General features: G+C 40.0%; 1 protein-coding gene across 2 annotated transcripts; it reads right to left on the reverse strand.

Annotated features, from left to right (window-relative positions):
• Positions 1–385: 385 nt before the first annotated feature.
• SLC40A1 (solute carrier family 40 member 1) lies at positions 386–23,890 on the reverse strand. 2 transcript variants are annotated; one of them, XM_045868365.3, is made up of 8 exons: positions 23,497–23,890; positions 22,931–22,998; positions 15,901–16,060; positions 13,561–13,676; positions 12,201–12,327; positions 4,658–4,903; positions 3,261–3,917; positions 386–2,003 (listed from the first exon to the last, which is right to left on the reverse strand). In XM_045868365.3, exons 1-8 carry the CDS (start codon positions 23,537–23,539, stop codon positions 1,690–1,692), a joined length of 1,731 nt encoding a protein of 576 aa, XP_045724321.1. In that variant the 5' UTR covers positions 23,540–23,890; the 3' UTR covers positions 386–1,689. The 2 variants fall into 2 exon arrangements, with proteins under 2 accessions (XP_045724321.1, XP_064442884.1); XM_064586814.1 differs by lacking the exon at positions 23,497–23,890 and adding an exon at positions 18,329–18,530.
• Between the last annotated feature and the right edge of the window lie 2,406 nt (positions 23,891–26,296).

Here is a 26,296-nt window from a genome sequence, read left to right on the forward strand (position 1 = left end):
CAACTCCTGGTCCTAACACCACCTGGTCTGAGAGGCACAAAGTGCTTTCACGTGACTTCTCTGATTTGTCTTGGTCAGGAAAGCTGTGAGGAGGGTAGAGTTGGCTTTATAGTAGCATCTCCACTTGATAGAAGAAATAATAGAACTCAGAGAGTTCAATGTGACTTCAAGGGCAAGGAATGAGGGCTGGGCTTCATGGTTGCCGTATTTTCCTCAAAGCTACCATAAACTGTACATACGAACAGTACGGTAACACTACAAATTATAGTGTTATATCCTTCATAGTTATAGAGAGGAAAAAAAATACCTTATCCAAAACAGACGTTCTGTAACAAAAACAGTATTAAAGAATTGGGGAGCGCAACTCAGGAAAAAGGAATCAAGATTTTAAAAATGTTTTTATATAGAAATATTTTACAAAGATTTTACAACCGGAAATCATTATGTCATAGAAAGAAGGAAGAAGATTAAACCTCAAGGATAAAGAAAGTGCTCATAGCAATGTATTGCAGTCTCCATGAAAGTGCGTAAACAGTTAAGGCAAAGTACCGTCTTGGTACTGGCATGTCGCAAAATGACTTGTAAAACAGGTTGGTTGGTTTGTTTTAAATACATACAAAAGTGTTTCTTTTCCTCCATTCTTCTCAAAGACATTTGAAAGGGATACACTGACGAACAGTCTTGCTCTACAACTGTGTAAAAATAACTTCAGGGTACAAAACAGTGAAAGTAAAAATGCTCTACCCAAGCACATTTTAAAGTAAATCAGATGATTTTAAAACAAAACCTTCCCACATGTGAGCTTGCTTTCTACATTTCATTTACCAGGCTGGAAGCTTACTCCCTCATATTCCAAGATAGAGATCATAAATGACAGTGGTGTGAGTTCCATTCAGATCTTGCTAACCCTTCTGTGTGACTTTTAGCTTCTAGTTTCTATGGCCAAACCATCAGCGTATTTGAAGGCCTTATGCGTTTACTGTGTTATAAATCTACAGCTTTGCTTCTACCTGCAGCTTACGTGATAGCCATTTATGAAGTGCTACATATGCTTAATACAATATTTCACCATGATAATAAAAATACAAAGGTGCTCTCTAAAGTTACAACCATAAATCCTATTTGGGAATTCTAGTTAAGGATTTCATTTTTCCATATAAATGTAAATCCCTTACAGTCAATAGGATCCCTAAGAATAATACTTTCTCAAACTCTCATCTTCATACGTGAAGCAGAATTTGCTTTTTATAATGTGAATAAGATGCTAAAAAGAAAGTAAATTAGCTAGACCTGGACATGAATGAGTTTTAGGGAAAAATGACATATCTGAATTCTTGCACAGATAATAAATATCTGCCAAAGAATTAAGTTAAATCCCATGACTAACCGCTCTTCATGTAAAATTTTATCTACTCATGAGAAATAGGGAAAATCAGTGCTACCATTCTACTCTCTACGTTTAAACAGAGTTTTTCTTTTCTGAATTTTTTTTTTCCATCCTTAAATGTAAGAGAAATTAACCAGCTCACTTCCTCTGACCTAAGTTTCCTAAATAGCTTTTAGCCCTCACAATACAACTGGGGTAAAACCAGAGAGAAACACCTAGCCATTTCTTGGGATGCTGAAGTACAAAATAAGCATACGTGCTCTATATAACCTAGTAAGAAGGGCAGCAACAGCTCAACTGTCTCACACAACAGATGTATTCGTTTGATTTTCATTCGCGATTTCTTTTTCATCAGTACCACAGGCAAAAAGCTTGCTGCCCAGAGTCTTCTGGGCAAATCGAAAATACATGATGTGGCCCATTGCCACAAATGAGACTGAAATCAATACGAGCAAGCCAAACGCTTCAGGATTCGGAGCCAGGATGACCATGATGAAATGCAGAAGATCGAGAAGATAGTTCATCGAGTTCTGTACACCATTTATAATGCCTCGTTCAGATTCAATTACATTTTCTTGCAGCAACTGTGTCACAGTTAAATCAAAGGACCAAAGACCTATTAATAAAAGATAATTGGTAAAGACTGAATTTTAATTTATAGCTTTACATCTCAGATTTACAGTTTAAAAATGCTGACATGTGCAAAATATACATTTATCTCTAGTACCTTAAAGTCACTGTGTATATATATATTCATCATAGCCTTGTCTTTGAGAATTCTTTCTCATCAGTAAATACTGGTGTGTTAAGGAAGTGTTGAATCACTAAATTCTACACCTGAAACTAATATTACACTGTATGTTAGTTAACTGGAATTTAAATAAAGACTTGAAAAATAAAAAATAAAATAAGATACAAAATACTGGTTTACTAATGGCTTCAAGAAATGATTTTTATAGCTTCCACACCATCCAAAAATAAGTCTAATCTACAAACTTCTTAATTCTATTTTTCTGTGTTTATACTACAAAAGCAAAACTCTGAAATCAGAGACAATAAATCTCAAGTATTAGAAGGCTTAAAGTGAATGTATTAATATATTCTTATGGTTAAAGTTTAAGGAAACTTTAAACCATTATTACATTTACTGCTTGGGTTCTAAAGCTGCTACAATAAAGCTGTCTTGCTTGAATATTAATTGTCTTTGATAAATTAATGAATTGCTTTGTATCACAAGATAAATACGGTTTCATTTCAAGAACAAATTCAGGTAGAGATAATTCATCAGTACTCTATTAATAATTAAATTTTGCCTTGTAAGAGGTCTTTACAGTGTGTTTCCTTCCAGAGCTATAAAATCCATTTGTTTGGCAAAGTATACTATAAACACACATAAGCTAGAGAGACTTTTTGAAGGACTTTTCTTCCAGCTACCATGCCTTTTTTTTTTTTTTGAAACCAAAAACACTATCTTTTTTACTTTGTCCTATACAAGTATTCCCTAATTATAATAGTCCTTTTGGCAGAGTTATAGCAATATAAAGATTCCAAATTACTAAATGGCATTATAATTATTATAGCTATCTTTTTGAAAATTAAATTACAATAGGAGTAATACTTAAGATGTTCATTTATAAAAAAAAAATTTCAAGCCCTAATCATGTTAAGACAGTATAGGTACCTATATACACACTATATTTTAAACTATAAAATAAAGATTTCATAATTAAAGACTGGATCATACCTAAGGATAAATAATGGATTTTGCTTAAATTAACACTCGGGAATATTTCAGGTCATTTATTGTGGAGTTTTCTGAACCTGCATTGCAGAAAGACACTTTAGCTCATCAACACACAGAGAGAGGACTTACCGATTCTAGCAGCGATGACGCCTGCAAATAGCAGACTGACAGAGATTATGGGCACAGATTTAGGACTCATCTCTGGGACAATATTAGCAGGGTCAGACCTGTTTGACATGTACGTTTCAGTTGTCAAGATGCTTTCAGGTATTTTTGTAGGGGTCATCGTGGACAGTGGTTCTGCTTGAATGAACCTAGAACGGATATCTTCAAAAGGAGAAACAGACAAGTCCAAGGGGCTTCCAGGCATGAACACAGAGATGACACACAAGATCAGACAGGAAAGCTGTGCAAATCCTGAGATCAGGCCCGTCCGCACCAGGCCACATTTTCTCCTGAGCCAAGTAAAAGCCACGGTTCCCATTATTCCAGTGACGGCTGATGCTCCCATCAAAATACTGAGGATAGACCCGCTCAGCCCCTGAGTGTAGGCGTACCCTGTGGTGATACAATCAAAGCCCAGGACAGTCATATAGAGGAAAGCAAGACCCATGCCCGCCAGAAACACCGGCTGGTTGTAATAGGAGACCCATCCATCTCGGAAGGTGCGGAAGGGCTCAGCCATCTGGGAGGCGCAGCTTGGCTCTTGCTCAACTTCAAGCTCATGGACATTAGGGCCTTTCTCACCCATTAGATGAGTTCCCTCCAGGGATTTTGGCTCAGTTTCTATTAATAAAAGACATCATTATATATATCAATATAATATGTATTTTCTTTTACTAATCTAAGAATTTCAGCCAAGGAACAATCTCCAAGTAGCATTTACGTTAAATAAACAACATACTATTGATACCCCTCTCTCCTATGGTCTGTCTCCCTTTCCCCACTGACCCCCTTAGAAATTATATTCCCACCTAAAAAAAAAAAAAAAAAAGAAATTATACTCCCACCAAAGTAAATAACAGGAAAACCCATCAAATAAAAATATAGTAATTGTCTGGAAAACTACAGCATTTTATTTTCTGGGGCCCCGTTAAGATTCTATTTGGCCAGAAGCCCAATTTCCTCTTTGTGGGAAATGCCCACCTTCATGTCCGCACTCCCTTCCACTGTTCTACAAATAGTCATGTAACTCCTCTTCACAGACTCTAATGAATTCTCTTATTCCCTTCCCCCCCCATTGTTCTTCCTATTCCTATGACTCAATTTTTCCCAGCCATCCCTCAATTAATTTCCCCTCCATGTCTACTGCTCATATTAAGGAAAAGGGTCAGGGGTCTCATTCCAACTCCCTGAGATTCAACCCAGAGTTGCTCCTCAGGCCGTCAAAAGCCTGGGTTTGATTCATATATTTAACTCCTTCAACAGTAATAAACCGGATATAAATTCAAAGTAGTTTTTGTCTTCATCAACATTTAAGGTCTGAACATCAGAATAAAAGGAACAGACCATTGTGTTGAGCTTACCTTTATGTAAATTCAGCTGTTTCAATTCAGCTTCCTCTACTTTAAGAGCAGCTTTCACAGCTAGAGCAGGTGTTTTCTGATAAACCTTCCAGAGCAGAAAGTATTCCACACACATGGACACCAAATTCCACCCCGAAATGAAGCCACAGCCAATGACTGCAGAGCCAAATGTCATAATCTGGCCAACAGCCATGGGGGCCAAGATGTTGGTTAACTGGTCAATTCTTCGTATTGTAGCATTCATATCTACAGAGGTAGATAAAAGAGGTAGATAAGTGTGTAAACCTATCAAAGACAGACTGCCCACTTACATAATACAAACTTATAATCCAAGTATATAGATTCCTAAAATGCAAATTTCCAAAAGCATTCCGAGCAAACCATTTTTTGCAAATAATCTATTGTTTGGAACAAGTCATATTAAATTTGCCTCAAAAATCATGAATCCCTTGGGATTGCATGAATTAGTCTGACATCAGCTTTTAAAATGAATGGTGATTCTTTATTCATTTTTTCAACAAACATTTATTAAATGCCCATTATGAGCTAGGCACCAATTCTGTCACTATAAAGAACATGAAGAGTATTCTGCCCTGAGTTTACCTTCCCATGGGAAAAGAAAGAGTAAATCAACAAGCATATACATATACAGCATGTCAGATGTTAATTAAATATTAGGGTGAACAATAAAGCACAAAAAGGGCATAGAGAATGCTCAGGGGAAAATAGAAATTTCAGTTTTAAATATGGCAAGGTCAGGAGAGGACTCACTGAAGAAAAGAGCATCATAGCAAAGACATGAAGCAGTAGGAGGAAAAAGAGCCAGTTGTGTGGATATTAGTAAAAAGAGGATTCCAGACCAAGGAGAGTACAAAAGACCTGGGGCAGGAGGAGCTGCCTACAGTGTTAGAGGAACAACAAGGAGGCTGGTAGGGCTGGAGAACAATGAGGAAGAGATGAGGACAGAGAGGGAGGGCAGACTGGCCCAATCATGTAGGGTCTTGTGAACATTATATGGATGTTGACTTTGACAATGAATGCATCAGGAAGCCTTTGGAAGCTAATGAACAGAGAGGTGGCACAGTCCGACTTATATTTTTAAAGGTTCATTTTGGCTTCTGTGGTGTGAAAAGACTGGGGCATGAGAGGGAGAGATTTGCAGACAAGAGTAGAGGCAAGACGAGAGGTAGAAAATGATGTGGCATAAACCAGGACAGTAATGGGGATGGAGATAGGTGCTGGATGTACTTCAAAGATAGAAAGACTTGCAAATTGATTAGATATGGGGTGTGAGAGAAAGAGAAGAATTAAGGAGGACTCTTAAGTTTTTGGTTTTTTTTTTTTCCTGAGCAACTATTAGAAGGATAGAGTTGCCACTTACTGAGAAAGGAAAGGCTTCAAAAGGATCAGGTTTGGGGCAAGAGAACAAGCATTTAGTTTAGAGACGCTGATTTTCATAGGCCTACTGACAGTCAAGAGGCCACATCAAGTGGCAGTTAAATATGTCTGGACTTCAAGGAAGAAATATGTGCCAGATTCAGTAGTCATCAGCTCGTTGAGTTTTGTTTTTTGTTTTTTTGTGGGTTTTTTTAAGATTTTATTTATTTATTTGAGAGAGAGAGAGACAGCACACATGAGTGAGGGGAGGAGCAGAGGGAGAAGGACAAGAAGACTCCACGCATGACCCTGAGATCATGACCTGAGCCAAAACCGAAAGTCAGATGCTTAACCGACTGAGCCACCCAGGCAAACCAGGTGGTTGAGTTTTAAAGCAGTGAGACTGGATGCGGTCAACCAAGGGACTGAGTGTGTAGATCCAGAAGAGACAAGATCTGAGGACTGAGTCTTAGACATGTCAATGTTTAGAGGTCAGGAAAATGAAGAGGAACTAGTGAAAGAGGAGAAAAACCAGGAGAGTGTGGTATCCTAGAAGCCATGGGCACCACTGTTTCTAAGAAGAGGGGGTAATCAACTTGCAAGAGCTGCTGATAGGTCAAGGAAGACGAGCACAGAGAAGCAGCTCTAGACTGGTCACATGGCAGGTACTGGGGACTTCAAAAAAGAGTGGTTCTGGTAGAGCAGTAAGGACAAATACCTGACTGAAGTTGGTTTAAGAGACTGGAGCCAACTCCAGGAGATACCATTTATATTATATTTTAAGTGAGTGGCACTCCCTCGATTCACAGCGTGAATGCTGCCCCCTGGCATTATGGAAAGCAAAGCCCTGACCAGGGAGAGGAATTGGAAAGAGTGAGCAAAGACATCATTTTCTTAAGTTTTGTTGAAAGGTGAACAAAGAAATGGGCTGGCAGAGGTGTAGAGAGAGATAAAAATGTTTAAGAGCAAAATTATTGCGTATCTCTAGGCTGCTGGGAATGGGCAGATGAGAAGGGATGGACTCTGAACCATCCTGGAACCACAAGTAGAAGAGTAGAAGGCTTATTCTTAGATGGGAGCAAGCCCATCACTATGAGCAAGAGTGCGGGCCACACACACGGCTTCAGGCAGATGTGACAGTGAGAGCACGTTTAACTTCTCGTTTCTCCTATCTTCTCAGTAAAACACAAAGCGAGATCATTACTGAAAGTGAGGATGGGAGAGGAGGTATGGAATGGATGAGCTGTATGAGGGAAAAGGAGAAAGTGAGACCCAGTCCTTTAGGAAAGTGGGAGGAGGAAGGGACCACAGAAAGTAGTAGGATCACCGGGCAGCATGAAAGGGCCAACTTGAACCCAATGGTCACAAACTTTAAGTGAGCACAACTGTGCATTTTTCTCCAGCCCTGTTCTACTGTAGAGAATTGGATTTAACCAGCATCTTACAAAAGAAAAGTGACAGAAGGAGGAGAGGCCAACTGAACTGAGGGTATATGCTAGGAGGTGATCAGAGGTGGTCGGAAGGCCTGACCTTGGAATTTCAGCTGGGTAAGGAGGGGAGACAAGAGGGGTCACAGATAGTGAAAAGGAAGTGGATTTAATGACCTGTAGGTGACAATCAGGTTGGAAGACTGTTGGGGTAGGGGTTCCAGAAGGAAGGAGCTGGAAAGATAGGAGGTGGCAATTTAAGACATGAATGCCTAAGATTAGGATCACCGGAGGGGAGGCTTTAGTGGTGATGACAAAGCCTAGGGTATGACCACGGGAACATATAGCTAAGTCAGAGTGGAAGACAAGATGAATAAAAGAGTCCCGAAAATGACCTATTTTCTTATTCTCTATCTCACAGAGTAGAGTGGAATTAATGAGACAAATCCTTATCATTCGTGTCGGGCACCTTAAGGGAAAAGCAATGCGTGACTAATAAGTGCATTAACAGAAAATTGCCTTTATTCCTTCTCTAATTCTTCCTGGTCCTCAACAGCCTTCCAATTAGTCCTATGAGTGTATAAGGTTTACATGATAACAGGAGAACTTTGACACGGTTCACCTTTCACTTGAGAGGCAAAGGCAGTTTGCCTTGATCTTACACATGACCATTTTTTGCAGAGGCCTTGCTAACTTCCATCTGCCCCCCACCAATAAGTTTCCAACTCCTATGCTAACAGACAAGTGCAGAACTGATTCAAATAACTCAGTATTTTTATTCCAAAAATTGAGGACTAGTGAAAGCATCTGCACATTCTGAAAACCACAGAACAATAGCAAAATTAATTTAATTATAATGATTTGCTATTCTTGCACTACCTCAGGTTTCAAGTGCTCTGGAAGCTTCCTAATGCCACCAAATTCTAGCTTCTATATTATGCTTAGGAGGCTGATAATGTTTAAGTGTAATGTAGCATCAGGAAGCAGCTTTTATCTCTCTGAAGCAGAATGAATTATATAATGATTTTTGAAAAAGACCTAATCATTTTACTGGTAACAGGCTAGAGAAGAATCAGTCCTCTGAATATGCAAACACGTCCTTTTTACAAATTTCTCTTTATTCCTATGCAAACACACAATGTGTGCTCATTTAACTCCAACTTAACTGTTTTCAGCTACAGCTAAGGCACAGAACATGACATTAAATAGCTACTTGCTATTATAAGGTATATATTCAATCTCATAGGATAAAAAAAAAAAGAATAATAAACAGACCTGCTGAGCAAGTAGCAGCTAGGACGTCTGTCTACCTTAAATATGAGATCAATTTTTAGTCAATAGAGTTCAAATAAGAAATGTATCTGCCATACGTGAACAAGCTAACCAGCAGATGTTTCTTTAAGACAGAGGACAAAAAAAAAAAACACAACAAACCTCAGAAGCTATTAATAAAGAGTGGTTAACAAAGAAAACTGGGAAGGAAATAAAACAGAGGGGAAAGTCTGGGAAAAGGAAGTGAATTTCAAACAGGTTTTACAGGCTAAGGGTCACGGCACAAGAGAATGTTTTAATAAAATACTAAACCAAGTACCGAGGCAAATTAGTTAACTGGTTAATTAATGGTATTTAGGTAGAAAAACAATTCCTTTTCTGGAACTGTCCAAACTAGATGTTAACAGCTATAGTTTGGCCGGATGTCACTGAAATTCTAAAATTTTTTCACCTTCCAGGGAAAATTTCTCCTGCGTTTGTTTGTTCTTTTACCCTCGGTGATACAACTTCCAACTTAAAAACCTACTCTGAAATCAAGAAACACTGGGGTAAGGAAATGGGAACAGTTATCACCCAGCTCACAACCTCCCTTCTTTGTGCTCACAGCCCTTCCCCTTCACAGACGGGCACACACAGGGCGCACCCAGCTTCAGCATCCCTGCCTAGTCCCCTGCTGAGGTTCCTCACAGTTTTGGCTGGGGCCTCAAAACTCGGCCTGCAGAAACATCCATGATTCCTGAGTGGAGCAGGTGTGTCTGTGTCCAGAGACTCAACCTCAGAAGTACCCGAGGTGGCAGTTTGAGTCCCCTCGACGTGTACTTTTCCCCTTCTCTGTTTTTCCTCTCTCCTCCTGCTGTCTGTCTCTTCTATAACTCTGCCTTATAGCAGAAATGGCACCAAAAATCCACAGTTAGACCCTTGCTGACCTTCTGAACTAAAAAAGTTTCTATCTTACTTTGAAGCATGGTTTTTAATTAATTTTTTTTAACAAATGCTGATGTTAAAACTTGAAGAAAGACAACACAGAGGTTTCCCTTCGCTAGGCTACTAACCTGCACTACTAGCTGGATGCAAAAAAGCACCGCTTACTAAAAGCTACTTCACAGTGGACCAAAGTTCGATAGGCAGCTCACTTCCTTTCTTAAACTTGAGAAATTCCAGAAGGTTAGAAAATAGGCTGGCTGGCCTAGATTCTCCCACTCTGCAATTATTCCTAATAATAAAGGACAGTTGAGAAATGGCCCTGTTTTTGTTGTTGTTTGGGGACATCAAAAAGCCCACAAAGTTATATGGAATCTTTGTTTTTTGTTATTTATTTATATACGAATTTAGAACAAATTAAAGATTCTGAGTAACTTTCACTTTACTCCAGATTTTTTTCCCCCGGAGTGTAGAGACTTCACAGAGTCAAAATGAGTTAAGAAATTCAGATTAAGAGAAAGAAAGTCACTTTAAAAGCCAACTTTTTCTCCCAAGTATATTCTAACAGATACGTATGTGACCTCTTTTCAAAACACATCTTCTTATACCCTTTGAATTTTAAACCATGGACATGTATTACATACTTAAAATAGTAGGTTAAATAAAGTAAATAACAAGGAAAAAAACAAACAAAAAAGGACATAGCCTTATCTTAAGTTCAGTGCGACAAAAAGAGATATGGAATTATTTCCCATTAGTAAATGATTACAGGAAGGAAAAAAAAATCAATGAGAATCACTACTTCACCTCTAGAAAGAATGTCATATGGTATACTCACACGTGCTAAATTCATCCTATTCAAACATCATCCTCTAAAATCACTGTGATATTTCTGTCTCGATTATAACGTTGCTATAACAAAATGATGATTTTTTTTTAAAGATTTTATTTATTTATTTGACAGAGAGAGAGCACAAGTGGGGGGAACAGTAGAGGGAGAGGGAGCCGCAGAGCAGGGAGCCCAATGCGGGGCTCGATCCCAGGATCCTGGGATCATGACCTGAGCCGAAGGCAGCCGTTTAACCATCTGAGCTACCCAGGCGCCCCACAAAGTGATGATTTAAGCAAATTCCCCTCTTTCCTCGTTTGGACCTTCCATAGATTTCGCTTCCTTTCTGTCACCACCTCCTTGCCTTTTTTCAGCCACATGGCCCAAAGTTGCTTGCTATCCCCAGCACCTAATCTTGCCTTCTGTGTCCTAGGATAAGCCATTTAAATCATCAGCAATGGCTTTCTTGTCTGTCAGGATGGTTGGGCAACAGGTTTGTGGTACCCATTATCTCAGTGACAGCAGAACTGATTCAGCTGATCTGATCAGTAGATAGGTGTACCCCTCCTCCTTCACTCTGTGTAATTATCAATCCAATGTGTGTCTGTGTCAAGGGGCAGGTAGGGAAGGTTGAGTGAGGTGAGTTATTCTGCACCCAAGTAATATCGATGTGATAGGACATGATGCTTTATAAGCATCTTTTCATCTTTCTCTGGCCTCTTATATATGTTTCCAATGGACAACTAAGATTGTAAGCTTCTTGAAAACCATATTCCGGCCTCAATTTTCTTTAGTATTTGTAACAGCAATTACATTGCATCGTATATAGTGTAATAAAAGTTATAGATTGTAATTTTAAAGTTGAAGGAATTAACTATTAGAGTCTCTTTTAGGACTAAGATGTTTCCATTTGTTTTGGAGAAAAATAAAATCCATAGTATGACCAGTTAGTACTGGTAATAATATCCATAGTATGACGATATAATATCATGTAGATTTTCACTGTTCTAAGTATTAAGCAAACATTTAGAGACCGTGATCAGAATTTAAAACAAAGAGCTCAAAAGGAATGTTCTTCTACTTGCCAGGTTTGCATAAATAAAAGTTCACTATCTCATAAATTAACTTCCTAACAGTGAGATAAATCATTGCACGGAGACTGATAATGTGATGATAAGACAAAGACTGTTTTCAATATATCGTTCTTTAAAAATACCTAGAAGAGGGGCGCCTGGGTGGCTCAGTTGGTTGGGCGACTGCCTTCAGCTCGGGTCATGATCCTGGAGTCCCTGGATTGAGTCCCGCGTCGGGCTCCCTGCTCGGCGGGGAGTCTGCTTCTCCCTCTGCCCCTCCCCCCTCTCATGTGCTCTCTCTCAAATAAATAAATAAAATCTTTAAATAATAATAAAAAAAAAAACCTAGAAGAGGGCACCTGGGTGGCTCAGTTGGTTAAGCGGCCAACTCTTGATTTTGGCTCAGGTCACGATCTCAGGGTCGTGGGACATCAGGCTCGTGGGACATCAGGCTCCGCACTCAGCATAGAGTCTGCTTGAGATTCTTCCCCTCTCCCTATGCTCCCCCACCCCCATCAAATAAATAAATAAATAAAATATTTTTTTTAAATACCCAGAAAAAAAGACTTAAGCTTCATTTACTACCTCTGACTTAAAGTGAATCCTAATATAACCCATTTACTTCAAAGAGAACACCAAATTACCTGCTAATTTGCTTCTGTCTCCTCCTGCAACGACAACAATCCAGTCCCTTTGGATGGTGATGGCCGTGGCAGTACTAGCCAAATTTGCAATATTGGCAATAGTGATGATCAAGATATAACAGGAAGTCTAAGGAATTACAAGAAAAAGTGGAGTTAAAATGTCAGTTTGATCACACGGTACCTACTTCACTGCACAATGTAGTTTAAAATGGTCTTTGATGGCATAATAATAAAATTTTAACTTCATTTCATAAAATCATAAGAAATCATTTTACTTTGTAGACATGAAACATTAAGGTACCAGTGGTCAAGTTAAAGCGTTCCTAATCCGTGTCATCTATAATACACATCATACAAAAATTGTAAAAATCATATGTACTTTCATGTGACATAGTTATCATAATAAGCGTTAACATGGGGGTAAGTTTGTAATTTCTCCCCAGAATATCTCCTTTGGAAAAAACCACTGAAGGGGAAGTGAGAAGACCTGTACTGAAATCAGAGTTCTGACACTTTTAGTTGCATGACAATGGGTAATCAACTAACATCACTTTGCCTTAATTTTTTCATTAACAAAATAAAGGGAACACTCTAGAAAATTTCTAATGTCCCACCTGGCCTTGACTCTACAATATCAGTCTAAACTTTTAAGAAGATCCAAGAGTGACATCAAGTCCGTTGTTTTCCACCCCCTCCCCAAATCTTTCTCCTTTTTTCTTTTTTTTTTTTTAAAGATTTTATTTATTTATTTGAGAGAGAGAGTGAGCACAAGAGGGGGGAGCAGGAGAGGGAGAAGCAGACTCCCCGACGAGCAGGGAGCCCGATGCGGGACTCGATCCCGGGACTCCAGGATCATGACCTGAGCCGAAGGCAGTGGCTTAACCAACTGAGCCACCCAGGCGCCCTCTCCTTTTTTCATCAAGCTATCACGAGACCCTAGTATGAGAAGTTACCTAGTCCATGACCCCAAACATAAATACCAATTATTATTGGAGGAACACAATCATGACATATTGATAAATATATGGATAACATTTCTTATATAATGTGAACAAATTACAGGTTAATACTTGTGAGCTGAAAACTAAAAACTGAATTATAATAAACTCTTAGAAATGCCATCAAAAACAAATAAAAAAACAACTGAACAAAGTTAAAATTCAAATAATACTTAATGAGTGCCTACTATGGACAAAAAAACAAACAAAAACAAAACATAATAACTGTAGGGGAATGTTAAAGTGGACATAGAGATCAATAGTGTCTTTGTGAAAAGATATTCCCTAGTCTCAAAGGGTTTTCATTTTTTACCAATACCAGGTTCTATTTTCTACCATTAGGAATCCCACTGGGAACTTACAAGAACCCATCCATGGTACATGGTCAGAAGCTCATTTTTATGTAAGAAAACCATCATCAGAATGATCCCACACAGGATGACCGAAACATTCTGTACCACCAGCGAAGTCTGAGCCACTGCATAGAGGGAGAAACAAAGTATTCACTATACCAGAACATCTCAATGGACCCGTTTTTGTCCACACATCCCTGTTCTACTACATTCATGCATATGAAAATTATTATAAGAAAAAAAAATTCCTGAAGTAAATCTTGAATGAACTATTTCCAGTAGGACCCACCATATCACACCAGACCAGTAAAACTTGCATAAAGAATGAAGTATTCACCATTTTTCCTACTAGTTGAAGCCATTCATAATGACCACATTTTCATTTAGTGTATTCTCTTAAAGGTTTACTGTCATAAACAGAACTATATTACATAGACAAGCTCCATCTTTCAGCTCTTTGCTGCTTAAGCTAAAATAAGAATATGTAGGAAGTTATAGAAGAGGTTAAGGAAGAAGTCATGGCATCCATAACCTCCTCCAGGGTAAGCGGAATCTGGTAAGATCAGATGGTCTGGATAAATAGGCAAGACATAAAAATTCACCAAGAATAAAGAGCAGCAGTGTGTCCCTCTGGGCATTCTAATGCTATATGCCATGCTATGAAATTCTAAGGTACACCTTTCTTCACAAAAAATGCCAACTTCCTTGGAGTGAGGCACCCATGTGGACTAAGTATTGGAGTAAGGACAGTCAGTATACCAAGTAAGGACACCCACAGTCTTACTTGCAGTCTCTTCTCTGCCACACACTAGGGGAGGTGATCTAGGACAAGATACATAATGTCTCATATGTCTGTGTCTATGAGGTGAGAATGATAACCCATTCCTGCCTTCTTTACTTTACAAGGTCATTATGATGCTTAAATAAAATACTCATGGAAGTATTTTGAAAAATATAGAGAGTTGTATATGTAAGGTATAATTATAACTCTTGTCTTCAAGGGCAGCAAAGCTCATTCTGGCTTGGAAGGTCATATAAAAGCCTCAAACAAACTGCTTTCTGAAATTAATTTGGAATGAAATCCCAACAGAGAACTCATTCTTTCATTGCACAAGGATTAAATATCAACTACATGAGGTCCTTTTAGTTTTTAGGAGCCCACAGACCAGAGGAAGGAAAGATACGTGAACAGATAACTTTAAGAGTGTAAGTACAACAGCAGAGGTATTGACAAAGCCTTCTGGGAGCACAACGGAAGAAATGATTAACTCAGCCTAGAAACATCAGAGATTTTCATGGAAGGTGACATAGGAGCTGGTTTCATGGGATAAATGGGAGATTGCTATCCCACCACACACTTTTTCATCCAACTCAACATTCCCAACCTAGATTTTCAGTGTTCGACAATCATTAAGGTTAAAAGGTCTGAATGTATAATATTCCTATGTTCCCATAAATAACGATGTAAACAACTAGGAATGTTTTTCTAGTATACAAAACTTCACTTTATATGTGTTTTGGTCTATCCATTCTCAAGACAAACAAATGTATCTTGACCATTTCACTAATAGCATCAAGTCCTAGAATTTGATGACTCAAATTGCTCTCTATCCAGGGGCAGTCATCCTGCACTGAAAGAAACTGATACATCAATCTTTCTCCAATGTCTAAGATGGACATGGCCAGGTCTTGGCATTACCAACTGCGTAATTCAGGAAAATTTTGCCCTGACTTATTATTCACATTGCCCTTATATTCTGCACAACTGAATTGTTCAATCACTTTCTCTCTTTGTTGTATAAAACTGAATGATTTCAGCACTAATGTGCTAGAATAAATGTCTTTATATTATCATTTCTTCTTTTTCTCTCAAAAATTTATAATTCAGCTCTCCATAATCCAGACTCATATACTCTCTTAAATCTATAGTTTTCGATTCCCCTACACACACCTCTATGTGAAACACTGTAACCCAGAGGACAGATGTCCCAGCAACATCACACTAGCAAATTTCAGTGCAGATCATGGTAAGAAAGAATGCCAGAGTTAAGCAAACTTTTAATGTTTAACATGGTTCCCAGAAAAGAGCTATGGTATTAATTATTAACATCTGGAATTTATGAACAGCCAAAGATCAAAAAAAAAAAAAAAAAAAAAACCTATAAGCTTAATATCTTGGCATTCCAATTTTGTGCAGGGGCCCCAGGACCCTCTAGGCAGAAGAGCTGCCATCGAGCATCCCATCCCTCAGGTGTGGCAGGCAGACCCGTAATGGGTTAGTCACAGAGATTTCTCTTAAGCTCAGGCATGGGTCCCACAAATACAAAGCCTTAGTTTACCAGTACTCACCTCTAAGTCTGGCATTCTTATCCACCCAATCGCCAATGATGGCTCCTAGGACCAGAACAGACCCTGCCACCACCAGCCCGTAGACTGCAGTCAAGAGGAGGCTGTTTCCATAGAGCTCTACCAAGAACACAGACACGGCAAAGTGCCACATCCGATCTCCCTTGAATGAGAAAAGAGAAAATGTTTTGATGAAATTATTTTTACTTTCTAGTCAAGTATACTCAGGAAGTTGCTTCCTTATCAAAAAGGTACTTTTTGGCTATGCCACGAGATTTTCAAAGTCAACAACTCCTCTATGAATTGAATATGGGTCAGGTGTTAAAAACCATCCATCATGGCCCAATGGAAAATATTCTGGCCCATTTACTAAGTAAACCCAGAAGGGCATGATATTAATGAAACACACCCACTCCTTATCACTCTAGAAAAAATGTAGTTTCCATGCCAAAGAAGGCTTTTTTTTTTTATTAACATATAATGTATTATTTATTTCACGGGTACAGGTCTGTGATTCTTCAGTCTAACACAATTCACAGTGCTCAGCATAGCACATACCCTCCCCAATGTCTATCACCCAGCTACCCCATCCCTCCCACCCCCCTCCAATCTAGCAACCCTCAGTTCATTCCCTGAGATTAAGAGTCTCTTATGGTTTGTCTCCCTCTCTGGTTTCATCTTGTTTCATTTTTCCCTCCCTTCCCCTATGATCCTCTGTCTTGTTTCTCAAATTCCTCATATCAGTGAGATCATATGCTAATTGTCTTTCTCTGATTGACTTATTTCGCTTAGCATAATACCCTCTAGTTCCATCCACATCGTTGCAAATGGCAAGATTTCGGTTTTTTGACGGCTGCATAATATTCCATTGTATATATATACCACATCTCCTTTATCCATTCATCTGTTGATGGACATCAGGGCTCTTTCCATAGTTTGGCTATTGTGGACATTTCTGCTATAAACATTGGGGTGCACGCACCCCTTCAGATCACCACATTTGTATCTTTGGGAGAAATACTCAGTAGTGCAATTGCTGGGTGGTAGGGTAGCTCTATTTTCAACTTTTTGAGGAACCTCCATACTGTTTTTCCAGAGTGGCTGCACCAGCTTGCATTCCCACCAACAGCGTAGGAGGGTTCCCCTTTCCCTGCATCCTCACCAACATCTGTTGCTTCCTGACTTGTTAATTTTAGCCATTCTGACTGGTGTAGGTGTTATCTCATTGAGGTTTTGATTTGTACTCCCTGATGCCAAGTGATGTTGAGCACTTTTTCATGTGTCTGTTGGCCATTTGGATGTCTCCAAAGAAGGCTTTTGGAGACAAAACTTGTTCCCTTTCATGTCAGGTTTCTACCTGGGTATGGAATTGATCTATTCTGATTTGAGAGGCATAAAGTAGTTTGCTACCAAACCAGAATGAAACTACAATCTAGTTCACAAATATTCATATGCCTTGAATGTCAAGAAAAAGCCAGCTTCCCAATTTGTAAACTGATAAGAATGAACCGTATGATCTTTAATGTTTCTTTTACCTCTAACATTCTAAAATCTATGCTCTATTTCACAAATAAATTTCAAAGTCAAAAAACAGCAGGGCTCAGAAAGGTGAAATTAATATGGGCAAATTCTGGCACCACATTTACAAAAATGTCAGAAATAAATGCATAAGCAGTTTTTCATTTGAACATTTTAATACAAATGGGTTTTGAAAGGAAAAAAAAAAAACTACTTATTTCTTCACTCCAGACTATATAGGAAATTTTGGAATTCAACACTGGAAAATATAGAAAAAACAAAAACTTTTAAATGAGTCAGGGAAATTAATGTGTAAGAAATCTATAATGGACCTTATTATGAGATTTTTGGCTCCATCCTTCACCTCTGAGTTAACATAAAACAGGACAACAATGTTCTATTATAACCTATCCCTGGAAATCACTACAGGAAACAAAATTCCCAGGCTAGGCTCCTTATGGATTTGACCCTATATGGAAGTACTGAGTCCTGGTTCTTTCCAAAGTCTCTTAAAATCTGTTTGATAAATTTAATGTATCAGGAGCAAAGTATTATCTTGGTCTATCAAATGATTTAAACAATTTAATAAAGCCAAGACAACAATCCTATGCATTCAAAATTTAAAATTGATGCACATTATACAATAGCAATCATGTACAATAAACTTCATGTAGACCAGTATTTCTCTGCGGGGGTGATTTTACCTCCAGGGATCACTCGGCAATGTCTGAAACTGTTTTGGGTTGTCACAATTCTGGGGGCAGGGAGTGGGGGTACTTCTGGCATCTACAATACCTAAGGCCATCTCCCACAACAAAGAATTATTCAGCCCAAGATGGCAATAGTACCAAGGTAAAGAAGCCGTGATGTAGGGGATTATGAACATAATTTAGAAATGCAATTCAAGGGGTACCTGGGTGGCTGCGTCAGGTTAAGCGTCTGCCTTCAGCTCAGGTCATTATCCCAGGGCCCTGGGATGGAGCCCCGCATCGAGCCCCGCATCGGGCTCCTTGCTCGGCGGGGAGCCTGCTTCTCCGTCTCTCCCCCTGCCTCTCCCTCTGCCCGCTGCACCCCCTGCTTGTGAGCTCGCTCTCTCTCTCTCTCTCTCTTTCTGTCTGTCAAATAAATAAATAAAATAATTTTAAAAAAAGGAAATGCAATTCAAAATTAACATAGTAGGGCCTTGGTGGATGGGGTGGATATGGTCAAGTAAATGTTAAAACAAACACTGGAAGCCAGTGGAAGCACCATGTCTGAAAGACTGATTGTAACTTGATGGCCTGGAATGTGTAAGAAATCTATAATGGACCTTATTATGAGATTTTTGGCTCCATCTTTCACCTCTGAGTTAACATAAAACAGGACAACGATGTTCTATTATAACCTATCCCTGGAAATCACTATAGGAAACGAATGTGAGCTCTAGAACATTCTGCACTCTCAAACCTCAGAGAGCGCATGGCCCAGATTAGATACTGCGGAATCAACAAAGGAGTGGAAATGCTGTGAATCCCAGTTGTGAATGAGTAAATATTATATAAGTGACAAAAACCTAGACTGATTTATCAATCACATTGTTCTGGTACATTAGATTTGTTCCGTGAATGTTCAAAAGTTTGAGGATTAATCAGTACCGTAATTAATATTTCTAACACAGCTTGTGTGTTTGCTTTGATAATAAAAGTTTTCCCACTTAAATTAAGGAGGATTTATTTAAGTTTCAAATACCATTGTACTAAATGATTAAAAATGTATGATACACATACAATTTGTTTGAAACCAATAAAAAGACAAATTTCTATTAAGATAAGGATGTCAATAAGAATAACAAACTTTTCTTAGTCTTTAACAGGAGAAGCAAATCTAGACTGAGTTAGAATACAATGGCATGGGGAGAGTAAGTACCTCCCATAAGAAAAGAATAAAGAGTAAGTAAAGTACCTCCCCTACTTTATCTTAATCTCCATTCCTCTGAACAGCTCCCAAGGAAAAGACAAAAAACATACAAATGCCCTTAATGACAGGTCGCCTCCATGAGTGAATTTCCTCTTTCTCAACCTAAAGAATAAAAGATATTACTCTATTTCTATTGCTTTTTTCTTTCTTTGTTTTTGGACTCCTATTTTTTACCCAAAAGATTTGTTTTAGATGTACAGGTACATCTGTAGAGGTATAGTCGGCCTCAAAACAAGTGCTACTAAATGAAAATTTTCTTTCTTGTTTATCCTTGTATGGCATGACACCTCCTCGATGGAGAGGCATAAAATTGCCCCAGTTACCCCAATTCCTAAAGGGTTTAGGCTTTAAGTGGTAACAGATTCCATGCCCACAAAGCCCAAGAATCAGGCAAAGTCTAAGTAAATGTTGACCAAGTGCAATTTCGAGCCCACCCATTCCTTCCTTACATCCATTTCCTGCCCTCCTATGTGCTCTCCCTGTACTTTGATGATTTGTTTACATGTCCATCTACCCCCAGCAGACTGAGGGCTGACGGCCAACTGATTATCTGTGAATGAATGATCACAATCATTAACCCACTCACTACTTATTGAGAGGCTACTATAGACCCAATACTATGGCAAGCACTAGAAACTCGGTGGTACATAAAAGTCAAGGTCCGTACTTTCACGTAACTGGCATCTCAGGGAGCAGACACCAAAAGCAAACCTAGAACAGTCCAGGTGGTATAAATGCCATGAGGAGATACAAAGTAGCGTGAGCAGGAAGGTGGCATTTTGCATTAAATAGTCAGAGACCTCTCTGAGCAGAGACCTGAAGGAAATGAAGGCTGGAGCCATGCAGACATCCGGGATATGAATAGAGACAGTCCATAGGATAAATGATGAGGGAGCAGAAGGGCAAGCTGAGGACAAAGCAGAAGCTGACACCCCAACCCCGCCCCCATGGGATATATGTGACATTCCTCAGGCACTCCTGGTTGCCCTAAAGCTAAGGAAAGGAAAAACAAATAGTTAACTTGTAGAGATCACAATCCTGCAAGACAGGAGTCTCCCTCAGATTACAAATGTCTTAGCAATCTACAAGAACAAAGCATTTCTATCAATAACCTAGCTTCCAGAAGGAAATGTAGATTCAATTAAATGTGCCTATAACTTGCAGCCCATTGACAGATACTTGAAGTGGGCGGAGTGTAATGTTCCTCTGGAAAGCTCCCAACTATCTTACTGTTAATGCCTTGCTAGAGGGAAAAACAACCTTAACTTGAAAATGCCAAGGCCTCTGGTACCTTTTGTGGGTCCTCTTCAGCATGTGAAAGTTCTTTTAAAACCTCTCTTTTCCTTACCTCCCCCAACTCCCAAGTATATAATCAGCCACCCCTCACAACCCCAGTGCAGGAGCTCTTTCTGCCCACAGGTCCTGTCCCCAAGCTTTAATAAACCACCATTTTGCACCAAAGACGTCTCAAGAATTCTTTCTTGGTCATCCGCTCTGGACTCCACAACACTGAACCTCACCTACATTCCAAAACCCCATCATAATGACATAAGATATAAGCAACTGGCCACCTTTTCCCACTGCCTTACACTGTTGGTTATCTTTTTATGACCAGATACATTTTTTAAAGCCCATACTAAATCACATTGTAAGCTCCTTAACAACAAGACCCATTTCTTACAGTAGTTTGTATTTTGATAGTATACAGAGTAAAATACATTGATCTACTGGCAGACAGAAATAAAAAGCATTCAACCCCACACAAATATAACCTTCTAAGCTAACACTTCTATTTTCAGTGTATAGGAAACCATGATTTGGCAGAGTTTCCAGGGAAATGGAGGATAGATATGTGTATATATGTATATACATATACATAAGCACATATATTTTGTTCTAGTAAAATCAGCCACTGTCAAACAGGAGACAAAACTCGAAAGGCAGAATTTAGATCTAGAGTTAGCGAGCATTCCTCTTTTGCAACAAGAAATAAAACTCCACTAAACCTTATATGGTTGTAGTTGCTGGGGGTTTTTTTATTTTTTAATCCAACTTTCCACAAGAACTCCCTTTGCTCAACTTACTGTAAGATTGGGGTGTCTGTCACTTTTCTTGTGGGACTCTTAATTAACATGACAAACAGATCCTCCTAGAACATTTAGAGTTCCACCCTTTTGGTAAATCTGACCTCCCAATCTAATAACAAAAGGTCACATAAACATTAAACAAGGTAATGAGTATTTGGAAGCGAGGCACCTCATTCTCCTAAGAGAGAGGTCCAGATCACAAGATGACAATTTCAGATACTATCTCCACCACCTGTTACTGATTTTTTAAATACTTAATACTTATTAAATTAAATGGAAGAACAAACTATTGATTTAGATATAATTAAGAGTAGTTTCACTAGATTTCTACTTAGAACCATCAGCTACTGGAAACAAAACAAACTCAATTTGTTTACGTATATTTGCAGAGTCATCCCCGTCTAAGCCTCTGGGAAAATAGGAGCTGGCCTTTCTAAAAAAGCCAAAGCCATCTTTGAACTGCTATTTCTTAAAGAGCTGATAACCGAGCTTAATAATTTCCCAAGGGCATGAGTACAGATTTCCTCATGCAATAGTTTGCATTCAAGTCTTAAGGATGATCCAATAGAAGTTTCCAATTTAAAAAGAAAATAACATTCACAAAATTTACCCTAAAAATTCTCTCTCCTTATTTATGATTTTTTAAGATGAGATATCACATGAGACATAAATAGAATTTATTCAGATACTGCTTTTCAACAATAAGAACAATGTTTGAAAGATTCTAATCATTAATGAAACACATCCAGCATCCTTTTGGGATTATTCTTTTTTGGGGTGTTGATGAAGGAACCCAGGCCCACAGAAACACTGGCACTCTTCTGGGACCACACAGGAAATCAGAGGGAGAATTATGAATCATTTGCAAATTTTCTGTGGATGATGGTTTTTAAGATAGCCTGAGATGCCCCACATATATCTACCAATGGACAGCATTTTTAAAGTCGAGAATTTTTATCACTCGGATATTTGTTCTTAGGGTCAATTATATTTAAATTAATCTTAGAATGCTATTTTTAGCCTAAGTCAGCCACTCCACTCTTCTGTATTGTCATAGTGCAATATGCTGGAACTTATCATTTTAACAAAAGAAGAAAATGGAGAAATGGCTCAAAATGTGAAATAGAAGATACATGAGACATTCACCCATTCTAGGTAGCAAATGTTACCATTTACTAAGCCTAGTAATGCAAAATACAATTGACAAGCATTGCAAATATTCCTGTCCTTGTTCCATTTTATCTTTGGATAGTTGTTCATTTACATAAAGTGTGATATTTAAATAGCATTTACTAACACCTACGGGAAAATATCTTTGGTGAAAACAAACTTTTTCATTAGAACATGTGAATTTGGATGATTTATTTCTTTAGCTGCATGACAAACCTGGAAGATGGTTTAATAAAATTGGCCCAAATGAAACAAAAAATTATGCAAGAATGTTGTAAGAATTACTGTACATAGTCACTTACCCAAGTAGATAGAGAATGACCAAGGTAGAGAAGGAATTTTGCAGAGGTCAGGTAGTTTGCTATGGATCCTGCAAAGACACACAGGAGGGGCGGTGGATAAAAAGCGTATTTGTCACTTAAGTGAGCTGAGGTTGGAATGCTACTTCATTTTCTCTTATTAAACACGATTATTAAAAATTAATTTGTGGGATAAACCATGCACGTTTTTATCAAGTCACCTAGTAATAAATGTGTCCAGTTTACTTAATACCACTCACTTAAATTCCCACGACCCATTGGTCAATAACTGCAAAACCTCACATACAGTTAAGAAAGCTCTTGTTTCAACATTCTTTAACTCCCCTTCTTTTAAGGAAAAAAAAAAAAGACAATCCAAACCTCTCAGTCTACTCCTCGTCTGCGTGCAAGCCCTTTCCCCACAATCTGAAATTCCTTTCTTCCTCGACCCTCACCAAAATGAGTCAAAGGAGCTACAAAACACTCTGGTTCAGCAGAGCCGAATTCCTCCCCAACCCGCGCGGAGCAGCTCGTCTCCACCGCCCACCACATGCATTAGGTCTACTCACCGCAGCATCCTCCCCGGTGGTTTTGCTCTCTTGCCTTGGACATGACACCCGGCGCCCCCCGCTTGCTCTTCTGATGCTACTGTTACTGCCGCTGCTCTTGGTGAGCTGCTTGTTCACAGGAGTGCAAGGAACCGAGGAGAGCACCGCTAAAAACACAACAGCCGTGTGCAAAAAGACCCCAACGACTGCTAGGGCAAAGAACAAAAGAGAAACGGCCCGGGGGTCTTCTTGTAGTCTTCTTTCCAAACTTAGCTAACACTGTAGCTGAAGTTGGAAAGGCAAAGCCTTATGGAAGCGGGTGGGAGGCTCCACAGGCCGTCCGAGCAGGATCGGGCACCCTGCGCCGCCGCTGCCGCCGCCGCCGCCGCCGCCGCCGCCGCCGCCGCCACAGCCTGGGCGGCTCAGCCCAGCACACTTATACGGGGCCGGGGCGGAGCTCCCTTCGACCGCCGGCTCGGGGCCGCCCCTCCCTTCCAGGGCCAGCCGGGCGTCCCCGCGGCGCGAGGCCAGGCGCCCGCCGGCCTTACGCGCCGTGCCGCCCTCCACGCCCTTCCCAGGAGGAGTCTTTCGCTCGGGATGCAAGAGGCCACCTGGCCGCAAACAACCTACGCGGCCTGCGAGGACTCCGGCCCCGCGGACCGCAGTGGCCGGGGTGTTCGCCGCGGGAGGGCGTCGGGAAGGGCGCGGGGAGGTCGGGAAGGGGAGGACGGAGCGTGGACCCCGCAGGGCCGGAGGACAGAGGCCCAGAGCCAAGCGAACCGGCAGGTGCGGGAGGAAAGCGCTTCGCACCGCCTACCTGCAGTTTTGGGGGAGAGGGAGGCAGCCGGATGGTCACTGTGCAGAGCTCCTACCCGGGCTTGAGACTGGGGGATTATTACTTTTTTAAACGGCAGTTGTTTTTAATATAGAACTCTAAATAAATATAATCCATATTACAGGGGCCGGCTTTCCCATTCTGGCCCACCTGCGGCGGAGAGTATCATTTCTTCCCAAGACTGCATGGCGGGGCTTCTCTCAAAGAACAAGAATCAAAAGGCAGGGAAGGGCGCAAAGATCAGAGTTGAGCCCTCTCCTGGGGAGTAAAGGGAGGCGTGGAAAGGTCAAGGCCCGCAGGGTGTGAGGGACCCACCCCCAGTCCAGAACCTGGGCCTCCAAATTCTTCCTGGAGGTGCAGAAAGGAGGAACCTGTGCAAACATTTCCCTTCACCATCCTTTCTTCTTCCTCATCACCTTTCACTCCCACCCCCACCCCTGCGTCCCTTCCCCACCTCTCCAAATGCCCCAGTATCTGACAGGCAGTTACCAGGAATACCGGTTGTCCCAGTTGTGTCCCTGGGTCTATACCTGTCCAGATAAAGCCATTCGGTGGCCTCCTGAAGTGGCAGGTGAATGACTCTAAAGAACCTCATCAGGCTTAAGCCTTCCATGAATTTTACACTGTTTTCCCCCTCAGTGCCGAAGCCCCTGGACATACCAGCCCCTATTGCCAGCCAATTACCTTACCCTTCTCAATCTTGCCAAACCCCCGGGAGTGGATCCTACACACTGAAACTCCAACCAGATTCCACACCCTGAGCACAGGCCGGACTGACACCCAGCAGTGAAGGGAGACTCGGATAAATATATGCCCAGTATCTGGACTATCAATCAGGAGCCTCACAGGTCCACCAGCGGGCGGGGCACAGCTGGATTCGGTTGGGATGTGGTCTGGAGGGCAGAGATAGGGGATTTACAGTTTAGCTTCTCCTGGTAACTGCTTTTTTTTGTTGTTTTTTTGTTTTTTGTTTTTTCCTTTTCAAGCCCTTTTCCCCCTTTTCTTTCCACAGGACTTTCAAGCCCTTTGTCTTTACTCCAAGAGAAGTTTTGGTTTGTCTTCTTAAGTTGGAGAATAGGTTTATGTAGCCACACAATAAGAGGGATCTGAAGAAGGAGGGAACTGGCCAATTAAACCCCTCCACCTTATGGCCAGTGCTTACTGGAGATGAATTTTGTTGATAGGTACTCAAGCAAGGCAAAAAAGATGACACTTTGTGCGTTTGCCATAGCGTCTCTCAGCAACAAGGACCTCCAAGTGCATTACATTAATTTTTATGTGCCATAAGAGAAGTGTTGTGCCGTTCCCGACTTCCAGGTGGCTTAAAGGAGGTTCAGTTGCTTTAAAAAAAAAAAAAAATGCTTCCGGTTGACACCGACCGAGAGGTATTTGTGGGAACAGTAGCTAAGTCAATGTATACCTCAAAATGTGAGATGGAAACCGTTTTCTGTTGTCATCAAGGAGTCCCCAGAAGCCCAAACTGAGAGAACAAAAAGAAAAACAAACAGATGGGAGACTACAGTGAAGCACGTACAAAAGATAGTCTGGAAAGAAAAACAGGCAAGATCCATAACATTAAAACCAGTGAGGTGTTTGAGCTTTGGCAGGGGAATCCTAAGTCCTTATTAATGGAAATAGTCAGGATATATTAGTTAAGATTCATGAAATGAAAAGGAATTGAAAATGAAAATGGAATAAAAGTCCTCAAAATATGTACAAAATGCAAAATGACAGTAATCTCCTGGCCTTGACATTCAAGATTATAAAGCACAGCTTAAATCACAAGACCCAACTGGCTATTCTTCCTTCCAAGGAATTATTTGACAGGCTGAAAATTAAAATTTCTCTCAAAAATACGTATTTTTTTCCAAACTCAGAAAACATAATTTCTCTATCAATGTAATCATAACTAAGAAAGCCATGCAAATTTTAAATCAGCTTACAAAGAAACAGATGCCCTAAGAACCATTTTCTAGTTCATCTTCA

Source organism: Mirounga angustirostris, unplaced genomic scaffold, assembly GCF_029215605.1.
Source record: "Mirounga angustirostris isolate CCGP_5_RB_7025 unplaced genomic scaffold, mMirAng1.0.hap1 SCAF_3, whole genome shotgun sequence".
Taxonomy (NCBI): Eukaryota; Metazoa; Chordata; class Mammalia; order Carnivora; family Phocidae; genus Mirounga; species Mirounga angustirostris.

Bases quoted from the DNA above. Each gene is read 5' to 3' on its own strand.
- SLC40A1 (XM_045868365.3), bottom strand. From the start codon at position 23,539: ATGTCCAAGGCAAGAGAGCAAAACCACCGGGGAGGATGCTGCG. The intron at 4,904-12,200 runs GTAATTTGGTGT...CTACCTCTGTAG, and splicing joins AGACAGAAGCAAATTAGCAG to ATATGAATGCTACAATACGA. The intron at 3,918-4,657 runs GTAAGCTCAACA...TTTTATTAATAG, and splicing joins ACAGCTGAATTTACATAAAG to AAACTGAGCCAAAATCCCTG.